Raw genomic sequence first — 21,925 nt, forward strand, 5'->3', positions numbered from 1 at the left:
AGCGAATACGGATTATCCAACTAGCAATTTGGCTTTCGGAACTGAAAGTACACGGTGGATGCATTCCGGACGGTAATCGAGAGGGCCGAGAAACCGGTAATGCAGAAGCGGCGGGGAGATCGATACTGCGTCGTCATAACCATAGACGTTAAGAACGCTTTCAACAGTGTCAGCTGGGAAGGAGGCAATTACCGTAGCGCTTCACAGAATGTGGATTCCTGTGAAATGAATGTGGACTACTTATACAGAATTCTGAGGAGCTATTTTCGGAATCGACTGCTAGTCTACGGCACGTCAGTTGGACAAAAGTCTATCAGGATCACGGCGGGCGTCTCTCAAATTTCCATTCCCGGTTCAACGCTTTGGAATAGAATGTACAAAGACGTATTGACATTAAAGCTACCTAAAAGTGTCGAAATTGTCGACCTTGCCGCCGACGTAGTACTAATGGTCACAAGTGAGTCGCTGAAAGCTCGAATTAGCTCACCACAAGACGGAAATACTAGTGGTTACTACCGTAAAGCAGTGCAGCAGCCACAAATCACCGTCGAATATCATATCAATCTTGCAACGGAGGCTACCACCAGGCTGAAATACCAGTGGAGTGATGTGTGACGACCGACCAAGCTTGAAAACTTGCTAGAACGCTTGCTAGAAGGCGGCGAAGGCCACCAAAGCACTTGCTAGGATAATGCCGAACAACTCAGAACCAAGGAGTAGTAGAAGACGCCTGCTGGACAGTGTATCCTCGTCGATACTTTGGTACTGTGGTCTGCTTGGATTGCTTGTATTGGACGGAGTTCGACCGACTTCTTCCATGCACATGTAGTGTTTTTTTTTGTAGTATTGAATATACGATAGCGCAATTGCTTTTCGTCAGCGTGGTGACTGCCAGTCATTTGACTGTTTTGCAGTCATTCGCTGCTCCAAACGGTAAAGGCAACTTAATCGAAACGAAAATGTCAAAAAGGCATAGAACACATTCGTTCTACTGCATTCAATCGGCGTTTGACTGAGCAAACTACCAGTTGTGTTGTATAGCGTTCGTATTCCACCACGTCCACCACTAAACGGACGGTGTGAACTTGAATGTACGTTGATGTGACTGCGGTAGAAAAAAAGGATCGGTCGAAGCCCTGGTCGCAAGTGCGTACATGACTATCTCATTGGATGCAGTATGCATTATCGCTGGGATGATTCCCATCGACGTAATCCTGAAGGAGGACAGTGGGTGCTACAGGCGGAAGGAAACCAGAGGCATAAGGAAACTGGTGCGAGTGAAGTCAATGATCAAGTGGCAGTCACAGTGGGGCGACGGCCGTGAACGGTGGATGGTCCCGCAGACTAATACCGAATCTCTCGACATCACCCTATTGACATCTGTATATCGAGCTGCAGTAAGTGACAGCGACTGAATGTCCCGGAGTTTTTAGTGGTTAGGCACAAAATACAAAAATTGCGAATCCCACACAGTACCACCACACTATAGGCCAGCCTTTTGAAGGGGTTTCTCCTTTCTATAAAAAAAAACAGACAGACGTGTGGACGGAAAGGACGGATGAACGGATAGACGGACGGACGGGCAGACAAACAAGCCGAAAGAGAGTGGTGGAAAGCCATTTAGCCATTTAGATTCAGTCACTTCTGTTTTCACTTTTTTTAGTCGTTTGTACAAGGTTCATTTTTTAAGCAACTATTTTTACGCGAATTTTGGAGTTTACTTGCCCCGCTAATTGAAAATTCTCCTCCAGATTCATTTCATGTAAATTGAAAGGCCTTTTTCGTAATTAAACCTTGCATTTCCTGGGGTACGTTATCGTAAAGAACGATGAAACAAACGGGAAGGGAGATCGAAGCAGCTCTCAGGTCAAGAGCTTTACACGACTACCGGAAAGGAAAGATTCATGATAAGTTTAAACAAGCTGTCAGAGCTACCCCGAGAAAACTAGTTAAGAATGGTGTAGGTACTGCCAACAATGTACAAGTCGTACTCAAGGAGAAAGATCCTTCAAACAAGCCGGAGCTACGTCCAGCTGAAAAACATTGGCCAATTGTAAAACGGACTCTCAAGAAAACTCAGGAAAACAATTAGAATTAGAGAGGCAATTTCAAGCAAACTGACAATACAGCATCAGCCAACGATACAAAATCTGATGTATTTTGTAGTCATTGAACTTCAAAAAGACATAGAGTTTATCAATTATGTAATAACATAATCAGTGTGTTGAGCAATTTTTGACGGTTTCAACCGACTTTAATTTTCAGATAATATCTTGGAAAATCTGAAACGAAATCATACGTAATTAAGACAAAAACGAGCTTAATCAATTGCTTTCATGGCAATGCAAATTAAAGGACGTAACTCAAAAATGTGTCAAACGGTTTTTTTGAAATTTGGCTTAGATATAAGTAGAATGGCATTATTAGACACAAACAAACCGGCAATTGCCGTTTTGATGGCTTATTTTTTGATAACAATTTTATTTTTTTATCGTATCGTATATTTTTTGATCATCTCCAGTCTTTCGCATTATGTTTCAAGTAAAAAGAGTGACATGTCACACGTTCCACTCCCAATATGATTTATTATTCTTGAAATAATTATGTTCTATCAGGTTAGAAGAATTCAGGAGGAAGTTCTTTACTCATTTCAAAATAAAAAAATGCTCGTGCGGAAGTGATTAAATTCCCATCCACATCTAGCCGAGTCAGCGCCAAACGCAAACTAAATTTTCACAGTTTGATAATGAACAAATGGCAGTAGATAGAGAGAGGAATCTGCGGTAAAATAATGCAAATAAAAACAAGCAACAACACAAGCAAAAGGTGTCGAAAAAATGCAACAAAACATAAATAACGTGTATATCAGCTGTGAAACCCAAAATTTGTAAACATCCTACAACAGCAGTGTTTAGCATAGGTCGTTTAGCATGGGATGGCATAATCCTGAGCATGTTATTTAGTTCATAGCGTATTTATCATAATAAACTACTTGCTTTGCTAGAGAGTACTTGTGAACAGGAAAAAGGTAGAAAAATACTCAAATCATATTTTGCGTGTTACATAGGCGGCACTGTGTGAGTTAATTGCCAAATTACGAAATTGTGCAATGTTAAGAGTACAGAAAAGAGCGAACGGCCTTCCGTTTTTCTTTTTTTCTTTTGGGCCAAAACAAACAACTTACCACTGTTGTGCCAATAGTAGAGCGCAGCCAGTACGAACACGTGCCACCAATTGTGCGAATGCCCGATGTAGTCTACCTTACCGACGAACCAGCGTTCCGGTATCCTTGTGACGTAGATCAAGAAGGCAGTGCCCGTCAGCAGGTACATCATCATTACGCGTGGAATGAATAACTGCGACGAAAAACATGAAAATCGGAGGTCAGCGCATTGTAAATGGTATGCATGAAATGAGCAACGACACCGAAAAGCGACACGTTGCGTTACGTTGCGAATACTAATTTGCCTGCCGCGCGCGAGTGTCGATGAGCTTGACATTAGACTTGAAGTGCGAAATTATGCAACCACGAGTTGCGTTTGCGTTCACAGTTGCGACTGTGTTTACTCTTGGAATTTCTTTTTCAAGGTCGGTGGATCACATAAATGGAGGGTAGCGCATAGAAGCGCATTTATCGCGCGTTCGAAAATTGGAAGCCATAGAAATTACCGCCACGCCGTGCCACCACCCAGTAGTTACTTAATAGTTTGCTCGCATACGCATGCCGCTCGCCGTTGGACGGTTCGATGGGTGGGTGGCGCGGTTATTGGATTGGCAGGCGGCGTGCAACTCACCTTGACCATGGTACTTTCTGCACCTCCCATCACGATGTACCAATGCAGCGTTGGTACCACGCCGTAGGCCGCCCACGCCACGAAGGCCATCATCTTGACATTGGAATTCACTTTCAGGCGGGGAATCTGCAGGATCATAGCCACCGTGAAGATAACACCGATCGTAATGATGTAGAAGTTCCGCAGAGGCTGAAATCAAAAGCGTTGTTTTTAATCAATTGGATTTAATTTGTGGCGGTAAATCACTCACCGCATTGCACCAGAAGGCATAGTAAATACCACTGATGAAAATAGCCAGCAGCGACAGTGCTATTCCGAAGAGATCGTATGCTAGAAAACACTCATAACTTTGCTCCGATTTACAGGAAAAAGTATGGTAAATGGAAGACAAGATCATACAAACCTAAGGGAAAAATATTAATCGTTAATTGATCAATAGAAACGAACATCAGCCAACTCACTTGAAAGCAAACGAGTAGCGAACCGACGATCAATTTATCGACCATGCTCGCGTGCATTTCCAGCAGCATAATATCCGAATAGGTCAGTCCGATGAACAGAAACCAGCCAAAAATGTGACTCCAGATGTTGATGGTTTCGTTCGTCCACCAGAAGATACTTTCCAGGCAGAGTTTGGTGGACAGGATCGTTCGGTAGCCGGTTCGGATGAACGGGTTGAACTGGAGGTGCTTCGGGGCGTCATCGTAGCTCAGCAGCTGCCGTTGCTTGTAGTACGAGACGGGTGTTGTTGGTTTGCTACAGATCAGCTCCGCCGCCGGGTTGGTGTTCCGGTTCGCGCCGCCGCCGCCGCCGCCGCCGCAGCAACCGTTGCAAACCTGACAGGAATGTGGCTGCGAGGGACAGTCAGCGGTTCCCTTCGTTGGTTGAGCGAATGCACCAACCGGTGGTGACATACTGGTGGCACATGATGTAGGAATCTTCGCGCTTTCTTCGAAGCCAGGCAGGAACTCTTCCTGTGTTATGTTCTGCAATGGGGATAAATGGGAAAATATTTATCAAATAGGTATTTGTTTTAAATTGCAACACTGACTGAACAAGCACGCAATCTATTAGGTGGCTTACACTAGCGTGCCCGGGCTGGCCAATGAGTAAACGTAGGATGGTGAATCTATTGTTACTTATCACAAAAACTCCGGACCTCCGCATTAAATTAAATTAGACTTGAATTTGGTCTAATTTGGGCTTGAAGCTGAACTGGAAATTTGACTTAAAATTGGCTTTGAAATTGGACTTTAATTTGGAGTAATTTAGACTGAGAGTTTTACTTTAAAATGGAATTGAATTAGACTTGCGATTAAAGTTGAAATTGGACATGCAATTGGATTTAAAACGGTTTATCTCTTTTCTATTCTTTTTTCCCGTTCCATTTTTCCACTTTTTGTTATACTGTTTCTCTTTTTCTGTACTGTTTTCTTGGTTTTTGGTTTTACTTTTTTTTCCTTCCATTGTTCCTCTTTTTCTCTTGTTTTTCTTTTTTCTGTTGCATTATTCCGTTTTTCTCCGTTTCATGTCCCATTTTTCTTATTTTCAGTCTTGTTGTTACTCTTGTTTTTGACTCATTTTTTTGGCTATTTTTTTTTCGTTTCAAGTTTTCGTCTTATTCTATCTCTTCCCCTTCTCGTTTTCGTCTGGTCTGTTTCGTTTTTGCTCTTTTAGCCCCACTTATTCTTCTTTTCTGTCACGTTTATTCTGTCCGTTTTCATTTTGCGTTGTTCTGTTCTCGTTTCTGAATTTTCCTGGTCCCGTATTTCTCTTTTTCTTTCCTTCCTTTTCTATCTTTTTTTTCTTTAGTGTTCCATTTTTCTCTTTTTTTGTCCAAAGCAAAGCCATGGGTATAAACATCCGTAAGAACTTGACCCTTCTTTATCGACAAACTTCGCAGACGGTTATTAGAGTACAGGAAAACTACGGAGCTAGTGTAAAGATAAAAAGAAGAGAACAACAATTATTTATATCCTTTTTTTAACATTAGATCCTATTGACTTAATAGCATCGAACCCCGGAGCTTTTTTGGCTTTTCTGTCCAGTTTGTCCTCATTTCCCTCGTTTTCTTTGTAGTTTTTTCTTTCTTTCTTTCTCTTTTCTTCCGGTATCCCTTTTTTTGTCCAGTCTACTCTTAATTTACCTTGTTTTCCCTTTCTTCGTTGTTGTACTTTTTACTTTCTACTCTTTTCAAGTCCAGTTTACCCTACTACAATTTTTATTTTGTTTTTCGTTTTTTCATTCCAGTTTTTTTCTTTCTTTTTCCTCTTTCTCTTTACATTTTATTTACATTTTCATAACAAACTGTTTGCTCGTACAATGCTCGCTTGGTTCATTTAATATGAATTTTTGAATTAGGTAAATATTCAGGAAAACCAAGTTTTTCGGCCATAACGCAGGAACAACATAAAATGTTATCATGAAAATTTTCTCATTAAAAGATTAGAAATTGAGAGAGGTAAAACCAGACCGGACAAAGGGAAAAATGGAAGATGAAAAACGAAAACCGGAACAGAGGTAATTCAAGATGCAGATAAAGGCGGAAAACGGAACAATAAGAGAAGAGAAAAGGAACAGAGAAAGGGGAAACAGTAGGCAGAAAAAAAACGAGAGAAAAAGAGGAAAACTAAGATAGGAAAGGGAATAGGGAACAATAAACAAGAGTAATTAAAAGGAAAGAAAAATAACGGTAGAGAAAAAAGAAAAAGGATAGAGGAAATGAGAAATATGGGACAAAAAAGATAGAAAAAGAAAATAAAAACAGGAAAAACAGACTAAAGAAAAAGATGAAACGGATGAGAATAAGACGAAAAACGGGAGATAAAAACGGAAACACTGGAGAGGAAACGGAAAAAAGCAGCCGAAAACAGAATAAAAAGACGAAAAACGAGAAGGAAAGAAAACAAAATGAGTTAGGAAAATACGAAACGAAAAAAAGTAAAAAGACTGAAAACGGGAGAGAAAATATAAAACGAGTGAAAAGCATGAACAGAAACAGGATTGAAAATAAGAAAACAGGAATTGAACAGGAAATAAAGAAAAACGAAGCAACGAAACAGGAAACACGGGAAAGAAAAACAGGAAAACGAGAGCTAAAGACGCAACCGTTTTGAAACTTAGAGCTAAAATCAAGAAAACGATACAGAAAAGGAAGAAACAACAAAAAGTGGAAAAACGAGACTGGAAAACAGAAAAAGCGAAACAGAAAACAAGTGAAACGTGTAAGAAAATAAGACGTAAATTGTCAATTTTAATTTGAAGTAATATTACATATCATACATATCTAATTTTGTATCTATGTCCGGTGTGAAGTAAACTTTGAAGTTCAAATTAGTACAAGCTCTAGTCTAATTTATTGTCCATTGTCAAAAGTTCAATCGCATTTTTAGGGCCATTTTCTGGTCCAATTTTAAGTTCAGTTTAAAGTCTGATTCCAAGTCTAATTTCATGTATTGTTGGTAGGTTGTTTATCGATCTTAAAAAAGCGTTCAATACTTTCGATAATGGATCGCAACTTTCTGCTTCAAAAGTTAGTGCATTATGGGACTTGAGGTCTAGCAAATGACATTATTTGAAGCTATCTGAAGAATAGGCAACAATATGTAGCTATCAAGGACTCACGAAGTTCTTTGTAAACATTTAGTATTGGCGTTCCACATGGCAACCCTACCGGGCCACTTTTATTTTATATCTTCATAAAAGACCTCGGAAACCTCCCTCTTAAAGCGATACCAAGACTATTCGTGTATGACACAGCAATGTTTCATCCTAATAGGGATGCTATTCACTATTATTTCTGAATGATGATTTAAAAATCCTTAAACAGTTTTTAGACTCCAATCTTTTATCTTTAAATTTAGGAAAAACTAAATACAAGCTGTTCCGCTCGCCGAGAAAAAAATATCAGCACACATAAATCCATGTGTTGGACAGATAAAAAAGGAAAATAAAAAGAGAACATGACGAAAAAGGAGGAAAAGGGGACGAACGAAAAAAGGGGTAGAAAAGGAAATTAAAAGCAAAAAAAAACGAAAACCGGAACCGAGAAAAAGAAAAAAGGCGAAACGGGACGGAAAATGGCAGAGAACGAGACATGAAAAGATTAGAAACGAAATTGAGGAAAAATAGATGATGCAAGACAAAAAACGGAACAGTGGTAATTCAGGACTCAGGTAAAGGAAGAAAAACGGAACAATAGACGAAGAGAATGGGAACAGGGCAAGAAGAAACAGTGAGCAGATAAAACAAGAGAGAAAAACAGGAAACCCGAGATAAGAAAGGAAATACGGAACGAAAAACAAGAGAAACCAAATGGGAAAAGAAGAATAACGAGAGAGAAAAGAAAACGCATAGAGGAAATGAGAAATATGGAACAAAAACGAGAAATGAGACAAAAAAAAACAAGAAAATATAAACAGGAAATAAAAAAGAAAAACTGGAGAGAAAACGGAAAGAGGGAGCCAAAAACAGAATAAAAAAACAAAGAAGAAAAGGATACCAAAACAAGTAAAGCGTGTGAGAAAATAAGACATAAATTGTAAATTTTAATGTGAAGTAATACTTCGTATCTATGTTCGGTATGGAGTAAACTTTGATATTTAAATTAGTCCAAATTCAAGTTCAATTTAATGTCCAATGTCAAATTCATTTGCATTTTTAAGGTTAATTTCAAGTTCAATTTTAGGTTCAGTTTTAAGGAAAATTTACAGCCCGATTCTAAGCCTAAATTCTTGTCAATTCCAATTTCAAGTCTAATTTAAAATGTGGTTCAACACTCAAGCCTTGTTCAATTCCAATTTCAAGTAAAATTTCAAATGCAATTTCAGATAAAACTGCAGTCCAGTTTCCAGTTCAATTCGAAGAAAAGCTTCAACCCAAATTAGTTCAAATTCAAGTCTAATTAAATGCCTTCCCAAGGAACAAAACGGCAGCACCTAAACAAGCAGGTGTGGAATAAGAGTTGTATGGTAGCATTCGGTGCTGAATAAGCGAATTTGCTGAATTGTCTGTTGTTTAAACGTCATATCCTATATTTTTTCTAGCTTCTAATCAACATCTATACGTTGTTATATAAGTGCAGAATAAGAGTCGAATAAACGTTATGCAAACGTATCGGCAGTACGGCTAAGAGCAGGTGTGGAACAATGGTTGCTTAAAAGCTACCATGAAAATGCATGTCGAATAGACGTTGTGCAAACGTGTCAGTCAAGAGCAATTGTGGAGTAAAAGTGGAATAAGAGTGGAATAAGCATTGCGCAAACGTATCAGCAGCATTACGGAGATCAAGTGTGGAATAATAGCGGAATAAGTGTGGAATGAGCGTTGCGCAAACGTATCAGCAGTATTGCTGAGAGCAAATGCAGAATAGAAGTGGAATAACAGTGGAATAAATGTTGTACAAACGAATTTGTAGCATTGCTGAGAGCAAGTGTGGAATAACAGTGGAATAAATGTTGCGCAGCATTGCTGAGAGCAAGTGCAGAATAAAAATGGAATAACAGTGGGAGACAGTGTTATACAAACGAATTTGCAGCATTACTGAAAGCAAATGTAGAATAACTGTGGAATAAATGTTGCGCAGCATTGCTGCGAGAAAGTGTGGAATAAAAGTGGAATAAGTGTGGAATAAGCGTTGCGCAAACGTATCACGAGCATTGCTGAGAGCGAGTGTAGAATAACTGTGGAATAAATGTTGCGCAGCATTGCTGCGAGAAAGTGTGGAATAAAAGTGGAATAAGTGTGGAATGAGCGTTGCGCAAACGTATCAGCAGCATTGCTGAGAGCGAGTGTAGAATAAGAGTGGAATTAAAGTTGCCCAAACGCATCAGCTGCATTGCTAAGAGGAATTATGGAGTATGTGTCGAATAATCGTCGTACAAACGTATCAGTAGCACTACCAAGAGCGGGTGTGGAATAAAAGGTGCTTGATGGCAGCCAATAACACCAATAACTTGAATGACACTTTATACTTTATACTTTACACTTTATAATTTATGCTTTAAATTTATATTAGGTACACTTTATTTTTATTTTATTTTTAGATACAATCAGAATAGAAAACATTTGCATAACCACTTTTAGTCGCCGCAAATCTTTGCTGGTCGTGGAATTCCTTTTAGGTGTTGTTGCCTGTACGGTGTGTATTTTTGCCCTCGGCGTGTCGTTATCCCTCATCCTACCGATAAATTTAACAAACTTATATCCAAAGACAGCTGGCTGCTTGACACTTTGCGAGTCACTCACAATGAATTTGCTCAGTGAGATGAATTTCGTCGGGCTGAAGTCGCCAGAATTGTTATGATCGGGTGGCATAGTGGCGATACCACCACCACTGCTGGTAGCGCCGTAATCGTGTGACTAGTTCCCGCTGCCGGTGCGCGAAAACACCACTGCTTCTCGTGCCATCCGCTGCTCCTTTTTGTTTTTTGGATGAAAAAACTAAATCAGAGCCGATGACAAATAGATTTGCACAGACAGCGAGCGACTTAAAGCAGCAATAAGCTCAGCAAAGTACTAGCACGAATCACTCCAGCTGTTAACTAATCACTGCTGCTGCTAATCACATCACTGCTAACTAAATGAACAATCGCTAGCCGAACATTCTGGATTTCTAGTTTCCAGTGAATTTTATTCAGTAGCACCGCTCACCGTCGTCAATATTCAAAATAAAAAAGTCCTCGGCGTTGTGACTGTGTTATGTTGCTGGTGGTACAAGCGAAATGCTTTATTTTAGTACAAATAGTTTATTAAATGTTTAACATGTGCGGAATAAATACTTCTAAAGTAATCTAGTATAGCAGATGCCAAACATGATTTAAGAAACTACTCTTCAGCGCTTAAATGTATTTTAGCCCATTTTTGTTCCACGCTTGACAAACTTAATCTGGTAAATCCACATCGGCTAAAAACTCGGCGCCTGTCATATGTCAGATTATCTCAGATGTGTTCGTTGACGGCTTCCGACCGACAGGATGTAAGTTCGAATCCGGGTGAATGAAAAAAGTATATGGCAGGCTTGATGAATTTTGAGTCAACCAATGATTTCCTACTAAGTCTCTTATTAAATTATAATATATGCAACATGGCCATGAAAATAACGAAACCCACAAAATAAAATAAAAATACTTCCTGCATATTTTTTTTCTTTTTGCTTGCTAAATGTTGAACTGCTGTGGAATAAACGTAGCTTCAGTGCCATCAGCAGAAGTTTAATAAACATATCTATACGTACTGAATAAACATTTTACTATACGTTGCATAACAGTCATACAAACGCATCTTCCACGTCCATATTCAGCACTGTGCTGTTTAAATTCTCCAAAACCAACTGTATAAGCATTGAACAGAGGTGTTTAGACATACTTGAAAAGCAGCTATATAGCATGTGCTGAATAAAAGCTGTCGGTAAAACGTTTAATAAGCAAAAATTGTTCCTTGGGTTATGCCAAGTCCGTTTTCAACAGATTTCAGATTTCCAGTTCCAAGTCTAATTTCTAGTCCAATTTCAAGTTGGATTTTAAATTTAACTGCAGCCGAAAGTCCGGAGTTTTCAATCTAATCGGCCGGTATTTTTCTGATAAGTAATAATAGATTTGCCATCCTTCCTACGATTAATCCGTTTTTCCAGGCCAAACCATTCTCCTGATAGGTCGCCATCGTAAGACGTAATCGTCATCGTAACAAAAGATGGGGCACCCATCTTTTACGTCTGTTAGTGTTTATCAATTAGGGGTATTTGTTTTAAATTGCAAATCTGACTTCCAACCTGACACGCAATCTATCATGCGATTTGCATGTCGATAATCCTTTAAACTGTTTAAATCACAGTAATGATTGATCATATTGCTTTAATACCAAAAATTTCTTGCCGATTGTTGAGCGTAACTTTGATTCACTCAATCGTGATGCCCTTAAACAATATTTGCTTAACCGTCTTGAAATATGCTTCCATGCTAAATGCATCCAAAGTTATTACAGCAATTTTGCAAGATTAACTTCGCACCTGCGTAGCTAAATGTTCAAAAGAAGCCGAAAGAAGCGGTAAATTGCTGTGACAAGTATTGAATGCTGTTGATTGCGAAAATCTTTCGCTACGAGCACTAGCTTGTACGCCTGTACCCAGGTTCCATCACCGTACACGGTTCATGGGGTTCGAATGTTGGTCATTACCGCTTACCTCTGACAGTATTCGCGACAGTCTGCTGCTGCTCTGTCACCGACTTCTTCCAATGTTCCAATGAGAGACGAAAAAAAAATCGAAAGTCTAGCAGCAACCCAGCAGCCTCTCTGGCTGACGTTCGTGGTTGAGATACCTACATAGAGGCTGATCAAGAGTCGAACAGAAGATGATGTTGCAAAAACGGTGTTGTTTCCAATAAATATGCATTCGCTTCGTGCACCGCCACCACGGCGGTGTGGAATAACTGGTTTTAGCGCAGAGAGCTCATTCGTAGTGAATAGTAGCAGTAGGGGGTGTTACAAATTCCAGCACCACGTTGTTGACTGCAATGGCTGCTAAACTGTTTTGTTTACTAGATTCTTTTGCAATGTGCGCCAGAGGGACATTAGGCTAGTGCCGCTACGACAACCTTCACAATAATAAATCATTGATGGTGTACTCATAGTAAACAGCTAAATATTATTCTAAAAAAGGGAAACTAGAATAGTTTATTTGTTTTTTGATCTAACAAGAATCGAGCTGCAATCAAATTTGTGAATGAATAACTTTTAAAATTGTCATCAATCAAAGTCGTATCAAATTTCGAATCTGTGTGGTAAATTTTCTGCATATCTAACTGGTTTGACCGGCAGATATTTATCTAATTCAGATCCGTGCAACAGAGTTGCACCGTCAGCATGACGGAAGTTTGACGGAGTGACCAGTTCCGTTATATATTTATGTATGTATAGTATAGGCAAATGACATTGCAACTATCGCACATTGAACCTGCTGCTATAGCAGCTTCTGTTAATTCTTGTTTTTTTTTTCGAGCGAAGTTGATCTGAGAATTTTTTTCTGCGTGATCTGGTTAGACGGGTTTCTAGGGAATAACACCTGCTATGTATTGTCTGAGCACGATGTTTTTGTCTACGAATATTAAGTAGACATCCGGAAGTACTCCAAAATAGCATATTCTACTATGACGTACGAGTTATGTTTACACATTTTGTGAAAAGTCGTACATCTAAAATTTTTATTCTAGTTTGTTACGCTGATCAAAACTGAATATTTCGACTTGTACATTTATTTACAATTTGAGAGAAAAATTTGACACATTCTTGCGACGAAATTTAATTTCAATTTTATTCTAATCTATAAAAGGGCAGTTTTGGTAAGTTAACCTTCTGGAATACCAGAATTTTATAAAAAATTTACGTAGCTATTGTTAATTATCTTTTGAAAGGAGGCACTATTTAAAAAACTCATAGTGTTTTGCTTTCTCAGAAAATGGTTTGAAGAAAGTCGGAAAAACTACGCTCTATTGGCACGGGTCTGGCTCGTTGTCGGTCTCCACCACGTTCTATGCTGAATATTTCTTTTGCTGGTCGCTTATCTGGCATTCTTACTACGCAGTCAGTCCACTGTAGCCTGCCTTGTTTTAGTCGCTTCACAATATTCGCATCTTTATGCATGTGGTATAAATCTAGTGATTCATCAAAAGCTCATCGATCGCTCTTCTGTAACTTCCACTCTCTCAACCGGTCAAAACCGATGATGTCATCTGGGAACCCTAAGATAATGTGTGAGGTTTCGTGACCATGGTACCGCTTCTTTGCACGCTTGTCCTTCTAATAGCACCTTCATCCAGCTTCAAAACAATCTAACGTCACAAACGAGTCCGATACCTCACCCGCTCCTCTGACACTTGACATTAAACCATCATGGATAGCACGTATCAGTCCAATCAGTTTTATTGGAGCTGGTTTGAGCATGATCTGCTACAACTTATTTTGCTTAACTGAACCGTACGCCGCCTTGAAATCTAAACAAATATAGGAGTGCTGTCGCAAGGTTAACATTTGGTGCCTCGTTGGGCGTCCCTCTTGAAAAGCGCACTGGTATTCTCCAACAAAGGGTTCTTGCAACGGCCACACTCTATTACCGAATTCATACATTAATCTGGGTTCGTGCTTGAAAGTTTTAACCTGCGCTTGAGACCTTCCAACCAGTTTGTAAGTAGTTCTTTCTCAGTCCTTGCCTTTAGTGTAACCTGAAGGATTGCACAATACAGTTCTTCGCGGTCCGGTTCCTGATTCCATTAATCGTTTTGAAGACGCTTCTTGTATCGTGCCTTTTGAAGCAATTCTCCGTATCCTCAAAGCGCGATCCTAGTGCTGGCTGGCGTTTCTTATAAAGGTGAAGTCTCTTTTCGGCAGCTCCAGCACTTCGGTAGCTCTTTCTGCTCTGGCACATCACCGTTACGGAAAACATGTCAACTCTGGCTCTGCATCATACCATCTATTGTAAGCTCCAAAGGCATGCAAGTGGGTGAGTTCCAATGGGCAAAAGTTAACTTTTAATTCTGCCTCCGTCAAAAGCGTCTCGAGCACTTTGTCATTCTGCTTTACGCAACGTGAAAGAATTTTGAATGCTTCTTTCACAGAGCGAACTTTCCAGCTCCACACGCCTCCCGTGTGAGGGAAGAATGAAGTGCCAATCTGTACCAGCATTAGTGAAAGCTTTAACAATTAGACGATTATTACATCTCCGCTAGCTCCTTCGTAACACCTTTAAAATTTGTGCAATTATCACAAAAAAACTGCCGTAAAAACTCAAATTATGAAAACTCAAATATGGTTTCAATGAAAGGGCTGCGATGCATCTGAAATCCTCTGAACATTATGTCTTAATGAGATACAAAAACTCAGGTCCCCGAACCCAAATCCAGTAACTCATTTTGTTGCTTTGCCGGTGATAGCATAGGGAGCATGTTGTTCCAAAAATGGCCGCGTCCATCACAAATACTACTGGGGCAGAGTCGGAATCATCACGCTAGAGGAATCATTGTGATTAGACATCGGCCATTGGTATATCGCCAACTACGTCCGGTATATCGCCAATTGTCGCTGACGCAGGCTGTGCCAGCTACACAGGATAGCCTGTGGGAAATTTTATATCGTGCTTCTCCATAGTCAGCGTTGCAGGGTGCAGTTGGCCAGACTGGCCCCGACTAAGGACGCTAGCTCTAGGGGACGCCAAAAGTAAGACTTTTTGAGTGTAGCGAAGTACTGGATGTAGGTAGTTATACGAATCATGTATGACAGTCTAATTCTAAAGAATAATAAACCTCGAAGGAACACTGATTTAAGAAACGAGGAGACGCCAAAACTGGTCTAGAATCTGATCCAAAACCTGATGAAAAATGTAGTCAAACATGGTCCACAATCTAGTCAATCTGTTTCAAAATCTGAAACAAAATTTGATAAAAAATGTGATCCACGTTATAGTCCAGGCCCAAAATAAGGTCTTGGTTTAAAATCTAGTTCAAAATCTTATTCAAGATCTGGCTGCTGATTAAAAATCTGACCCAATTTGAGAATCTGGTCCAAAATTTGCTCCAAAATCTGATAGAAAATGTGCTTCAGAATCTGGTCCAGGCTCAAAATTTGGTCTTGGTCCGGTATGTGGTTCAAAATCTGGTCGCACATCTGTCTGATCCAAAATCTGAACAAAAATGTGGCCCAAAATATTATCCCAACCTGGTCCAAATTTGATAAAAATGCAGTCCAAAATCTGATCTGAGGTCCAACATTTGGTTCAGGTACAGAAAAATGGCCTGGCCCGAAATATGGCCAAAACCTAATTGAAAATGTCCTAAATCTGGTCCAGAATCTAGTTCAAATCTGTTTGAAAATTTGTTACAAAATCTGGAACAAAAATTGATAAAAATGTAGTCAATCTAGTTAAGGTCCAGAATACGGTCCAGGTCTAGAATATGGTTCAAAACCTGATTAAAAATGTGATAAAAAATATCCTCATTCTTATCCAGATCTAGAATCTCGTCCAAAATTTGATCAAAAATGTGGTCCAAAATATTTTCCAAAATCTGGTCCAAATCTAATAAAATGTGCTTCAGAATCTGATCCAAAATCTGTCCAAAATCGTCGTTTATTTGGACCAAACTCTGATACAGGTCTAGGATATGGTCCAGATCAGGCCTAGAATCTGGGTCCAAAATCTAACCCAGAGTCTGATTCAAAACCTGGTCAAAAATTTAATCAAAAATGTGGTTCAAAAGCTAATAAAAAATGCTGCTTGCAATCTCGTCCAGGTCCGGAATTTGGTACAAACCCGGATCCAAAATCTGTTTGGTAATATAAAAACTGATAAAAAAAAGAAAAGAAAGATAAGCAGCACATAATAAGAGAAAGAATGGACCAGACGAAAACAAAAAACGGGATAGAAAAGGAGTTAAAACGCGATAAGAGTTTAAAAGCGGGATAGAAAAGAGACGGAACCCGAAAAAAGACAAAAGTTGAAATGGGACAAAAAATGATAAAAACCGAGATAGGAAACAAGTAAAAATAGGCCTAAAACAAGGCGAAACAAAAGAAAAACATCGAAAAACGTAATAGAGGTAAATAATAACATAGAAAAAGGTTGAAAAATGAGACAGAAAATGAAGGAATAGAGAGTGAGAAAACAAAGGAATAGCGGAAATAAGGGAACATGAAAAGGTAATAAGAGGGAAAACGAAATAAGAGGGGGGGAGGGGAATGCGGAACAGAAAACAAGAGAAATCAAAACAGAAATAAAAAACGGAAAGCAAAAAAGGAAAACTAAAGAAAGAAGGAAAAACGAGGCGTCAAAAAGAGGAAAAACTGGGCAGGCGAAAACGAAAAGAGAGAAAGGCGATAAAAGGAGTTAGACAAAGACGTAACATAGAAAAAGAAAATAACAAAAAACCAGTGGAAAATATGAGGAAAAATAGGACTAGAAAACTAGAAAAATAAGACAGGGAACGAAAAAACGGAACAATGAAACAGGAAAAATGGAAGAAAAGTGAAAATAAAACTCAGGGAAATGGTACAGAAAAGAAGAAAACACGGAACATAAAAGAGTAAAACTTCTAGTATAAACTAGGTCAAATTCAAATTTAATTTATTGTCCAATATTACGTTTTTAAACCAAATTCAAGTCAAACTAAATTCCAATTTAGGTTTAACGTCAAGTCTATTATGAAGTACAGTTTCAATTCTAATTTCAAGTCTAATTAAAATGTAATTCCATGTCCAATTTAAATCCAATTTATGTCCAATTTCAGGTCCAATTCCAAATCCTGTTTTAAGTTCCATTTCGAGCTTAATTTCAAATCCAAATTTAATTTTAATTTTAAAGCCAATTCCATGATTTTGGACTAGTGACAATTACATTACGAAAAATTACTCTTTTACGGTAATTTAAAATCAAAGGAAAGGAAGGATCAACTAAGTTTCTCCACCATCAGGAAAAAAATAGTACTTCTGACGTAGGAATAGCGCAACATACTGAAACTTTCTACCCTCGATTTGCACCAGGTCACCATAGTTCAAGGCAGCAGGCCACTTATAAGAAGCTTTTTGCGCTTCTGTTGCAACGGCAACCGAGCTCAATTGACACGTTTTGTCAGGATGAGAGGGCCATGTGTTTGCAGTTTATTTGTCCATAGGAAAACATTGTAAATGTGATGCACTGTCAATTTGTTAGGTCAAGCACCGTCACTTAAACAATCTAGGTCGATGGTACACAGGTAAGTTGCAATCCACGCAAACTTCGTCATCGACAGCGGTGTTTAAAAAACAAACACAATATTAGAATATGCAAAAATCTGAAATGCAAATTATGTTTAAGTGTATCGGTGTAAGGGTAAAAACAGTTTATAGGTTGTTTACATATTTACTCAATTTTTGTTACGCTCAGTTAGAACTTTCTGAAAATTATTTAGTACCTCCGAAACAAAACAATCTTACGTACATTGTTGTAATTCTCCTTTGGTTGCATTTTGTAGTATCAGTAGAGTATCAATCGTTTCTCACGTCGAGCTTCACTTTAAAACTCTAACACAGTTGATTTACTTTCTCCAAAAACTTTTAAGTAAGTGGAAAAGTAGAACTCATGACAGAGTCTGGCTGCGACAGCATCAGTCGAGCATACGATATCTTCTGCGCAGTGTGTTGTTGTTGCTGTTAAACTTTTGCCGTAGAGTATCGCGCAAACTGGGCTCGCAAAAAAAAAGAACTTCGGAACCAACTTATTTCGACACAATTGCTTCACTTTCCTGCGGTAGTACACCTATGTAGTACCTACGATACGAAAGCAACGCGGACGATTTCTTTCGTGGCTGAACTGTTGGTTGAACACAATATCGTGGAATTGTTTGTAAAGTTTGTTCTGCTCTAGTAGCAACTTTTTCGCAATTTCGCACTTCCGCCGAACACAATTGAAACGCTGGCGCTTGCTGACCGACTCGCGAAACGACTGGCTAGTGACCAGGAAGGTCTATCTGAGTAACTGGAACTTTTCTATACTATCAGTCTCAAATACAAAAACTGCACTGGTGTTATACGCAAGATTTACTACGTGTGGCAATATGTGTCCTGTGCTGTGCACGTCGACGATGACGATCCCTGCGATGCTGAACGCTGCTAGGTCGTATCGATCGCAGGTCGATACACCTTAAAACGCGAACAAAGACTGACTTGTGCTGTGAGAAGTCAACTTCTCAGTGTCTGGTCGCCCCGCGCGGTTCTGCAGTGCTCGCTGCTGCCACATGTGCTTGCTGCTGGTTGGGCTCATATGGCGTGAGTAGGATTTCTTACCAACGACCGAACCGGCTTGCAAATCCACCTATATACTAGCTAGACTAGAGACTTACAGCGTCGCGTTGCGTTGCGTTGGGGAGGTGCAAATAAGTAGCCTTGGAAGGAATAAAAAAAAAGAATTTTCGCGCTCCCCCAAGAGGGTAGGCCCCGGGCGGTGCGCGGGGCGGTGAGAATTGAGCCAGTTGACTGACGGATGCGGACGGTGCGACGGTTGGGTGGCGCAGGCGATTATATTCCGCACTGCCGAGAAACAATAAATATTTGAGCACATATCCGTACCGTACTCTACCGTTTGGATAGTATAATGGGAACGGAACTGCGTGCTAAGTGTTAGATAATGTTTGACGAAAACTTCGATGCATACAATTATTTCGGTTCGCTTTACATTGTTTATGACCTAGGTCAACCCCATATGGTAGGAACTGGGCTAAGTTTTTTCGGTGCAGAATGAATTTAAAATGAATGAATCCATTTTAAAAGCAATGAGCACGCACGGTTTGTGATAAAATTTAAGCCAAAAAATTACAACTGAAGCTGAATAATTTAAAGGGTTGGACATTTGCGTGCAGTCTATTTTTTGATATATTTTTTTTAATAAATTGGTTGTATTTCAGTCTAATCCTATTCTTTTATAAATTTCTCAATTCTGTTCTTAGCATTCGATTTCTGTGTCCCACCTTCTCTTTGTCTGTTTAGGAGTGATTTAACTGATAGAAAGCAATATGTGTCAATCAATGGATCTATAAGCTCGAATCAGTAAGTAACCCGTGGGCGTTCCTCGAGGAAGTAATGTGGGCCCTCTACATCAACGATCTAGCAAACCTGAAACTTCACGAAAAGCCTCGATTAGTCGCAGACGGTACGGCACTTTCTTATTGAAACTCTGAACCGAATTAAGTTGTCAAGGAGATGAAAGAGGCTCGTAACAACTCTAGGGTACTTACTTACTCTAGGGTACTTAAAATTTTACATTATTCGGATCTAGTTAACTCACTTACTTACTTACTTAATTGGCCTAACGTCTTATGACAAGGCCTGCGCAGTATAATTTCTCCATCTGTTTCGGTCCATGGCAACTGATCTCCAGTTCCGCGGGCACCCAGTGCTCGCCAGATCTCGCTCCACCTGGTCTTGCCACCTCGCTCGCTGTGCCCCTCTTCGTCTTGTTCCTACCGGATTTGATGCGAAAACCATTTTTGCAGGATAGTTGTCCGGCATTCTAGCAACATGTCCTGCCCAACGTATCCGTCCAGCTTTAACCACTTTCTGAATACTTGGTTCGCCGTAGAGACGCGCGAGCTCGTGGTTCATTCTTCGCCTCCATACACCGTTCTCTTGCACTCCGCCAAAGATGGTTCTTAGCACCCGCCGTTCGAAAACTCCGAGTGCTCGTAGGTCCTCTTCTAGCAATGTCCACGTTTCGTGCCCGTAGAGGACAACCGGTCTAATTAGCGTTTTGTACAGTGTGCACTTTGTACGGGGGCTCAGATTGTTCGACCGCAAGTGTTTGTGGAGTCCGTAGTAGGCCCGACTTCCGCTGATAATACGTCTTTTAATCTCACGGCTGGTATTGTTGTCCTCTGTTGCCAGCGAGCCAAGGTATACGAACTCGTCGACTACCTCGAACTCATCCCCGTCGATTACCACGGTGCTGCCCAAGCGAGCCCTGTCGCGCTCGGTCCCGCCCGCCAGCATATACTTCGTTTTAGACGTATTTATCTGCAATCCAATCTTCTCTGCTTCGCGTTTCAGTCTGGTGTACTGATCTTCCACTGCCTCAAATGTTCTGCCGACAGCATCCACGTCGTCAGCAAAGCAGATAAATTGACTGGATTTATTGAAAATCGTGCCCCGCATTTCGATCGCCGCTCGCCTTATAACACCTTCAAGGGCAATGTTGAATAGCAGGCAGGAAAGACCATCTCCTTGTCGAAGTCCCCTGCGAGATTCGAATGGGTCCGACAATCCACCCGAGATTCTCACACAGCACTGGATCCCATCCATCGTAGCCATGATAAGTCTAGTAAGCTTACCCGGAAAGCCGTTTTCGTCCAAAATTTTCCATAGCTCTTGTCGGTTTACGCTATCATATGCGGCTTTGAAATCGATGAACAGGTGGTGCGTGGGGACTCGGAATTCGCGGCACTTCTGGAGGATCTGCCGCAGGGTGAAGATTTGGTCTGTTGTAGACCGACCCTCCATGAAGCCGGCCTGGTAACTTCCCACAAATCTATTGGCTATTGGCGATAGTCGATGAAAGAGGACTTGGGACAGCACTTTGTAGGCGGCATTCAGGATAGTGATGGCTCGGTAGTTCTCACAATCCAGCTTATCACCTTTCTTGTAGATAGGGCAGATAACCCAGGCAGTTGTAAACTCAATTAAGATTGAAAAAGTTTTCATTTACAAATATCTTAGGCTCACATTTGAGGCAAACCTGAAGTGGCGCGAACATATTTCTGTTTTCCAACGTGAGCTAAGTTCTACATGCAGTATAGTTTGGCGAGTGTCGAAATACCTTCCAACGAAATAGCTTAAAACTATTTTTACCAGTTTGTTCATTCCAAATTGCGCACCTTGTGTCCATTTGGGAATCTGCTGCAAAATCCGTGCCGTCCACTGCAGTCAGTTCAAAACCGTAGATTGAATATGCTGTTCATGCATCCGATTCTATTCCCAAATGAATTCAATTCCAATTTCAAATCTATTTTCATGTCCAAGTTCAACTTTGATTCTAAGTCCAACTTCAAGTATAATTCCATGTTCGATTTCATCTCCAATTTCAAATCCTTTCAAGTTCAACTGCAAGTCTGATTTCAATTCCAGTTTCAAGCCTAATTTGAAACCAAATATATTTTAATTTCAAATATTAGAAAAATGTGAGAGAGAAAAAGAAGAAAAAATGGAATCAAAAAAAAGAAAAACGAAAAAAAACGTGACAGAATGGGACGGAAAAGAACAAAAACGAGGCAAAAAGAATAGACGGGACAGAAAAAGAAGGAGAACGGATGAGTAAAGAAGAAAAATGAGAATAAAGAAGGAAACACGATAAAGAAAACGAAGAAAACGAGAAATGCAATGAAGAAAAATTCAACAGAAAAGGAGAAAAAACGGAAAAAAGAAGGATTGGAAAGGCGGAAAGAAAAGATGGTAACAGGAAGATAACAGAAATATTGAGAAACGAGAACAGCAAAAGAAGAAAATGGAGAAAAAATCAAAACGGAATACAACGTAACAGACAAAAGAAAAGGAGATAACGGAAGAAGGAGGAGACGAAACTAGATAATAAGAAATACGGAAAAACTGAAAATGGAAGATAAAAAAAC

The 21,925-nt window shown here is 39.9% G+C and overlaps 1 protein-coding gene across 3 annotated transcripts in view; it reads right to left on the bottom strand.

Moving 5' to 3' along the window:
• Positions 1-21,925, bottom strand: part of LOC128732801 (progestin and adipoQ receptor family member 3) — a 40,581-nt gene that overhangs the window by 4,887 nt on the left and 13,769 nt on the right. For 2 of the 3 annotated variants that reach the window (XM_053826193.1, XM_053826191.1), the window contains exons 2-5: positions 4,256-4,780; positions 4,045-4,197; positions 3,795-3,983; positions 3,185-3,356 (exon numbers count right to left, since the gene is read on the bottom strand). In XM_053826193.1, coding sequence (XP_053682168.1) covers positions 3,185-3,356; positions 3,795-3,983; positions 4,045-4,197; positions 4,256-4,780 — 1,039 coding nt within the window. Of the gene's footprint in view, positions 1-3,184; positions 3,357-3,794; positions 3,984-4,044; positions 4,198-4,255; positions 4,781-17,751; positions 18,425-21,925 lie in introns of those variants that run through there. The other variant, XM_053826194.1, reaches the window with a different exon arrangement.

The sequence above is a fragment of the Sabethes cyaneus genome, chromosome 1, assembly GCF_943734655.1.
Source record: "Sabethes cyaneus chromosome 1, idSabCyanKW18_F2, whole genome shotgun sequence".
Lineage (NCBI taxonomy): Eukaryota > Metazoa > Arthropoda > Insecta > Diptera > Culicidae > Sabethes > Sabethes cyaneus.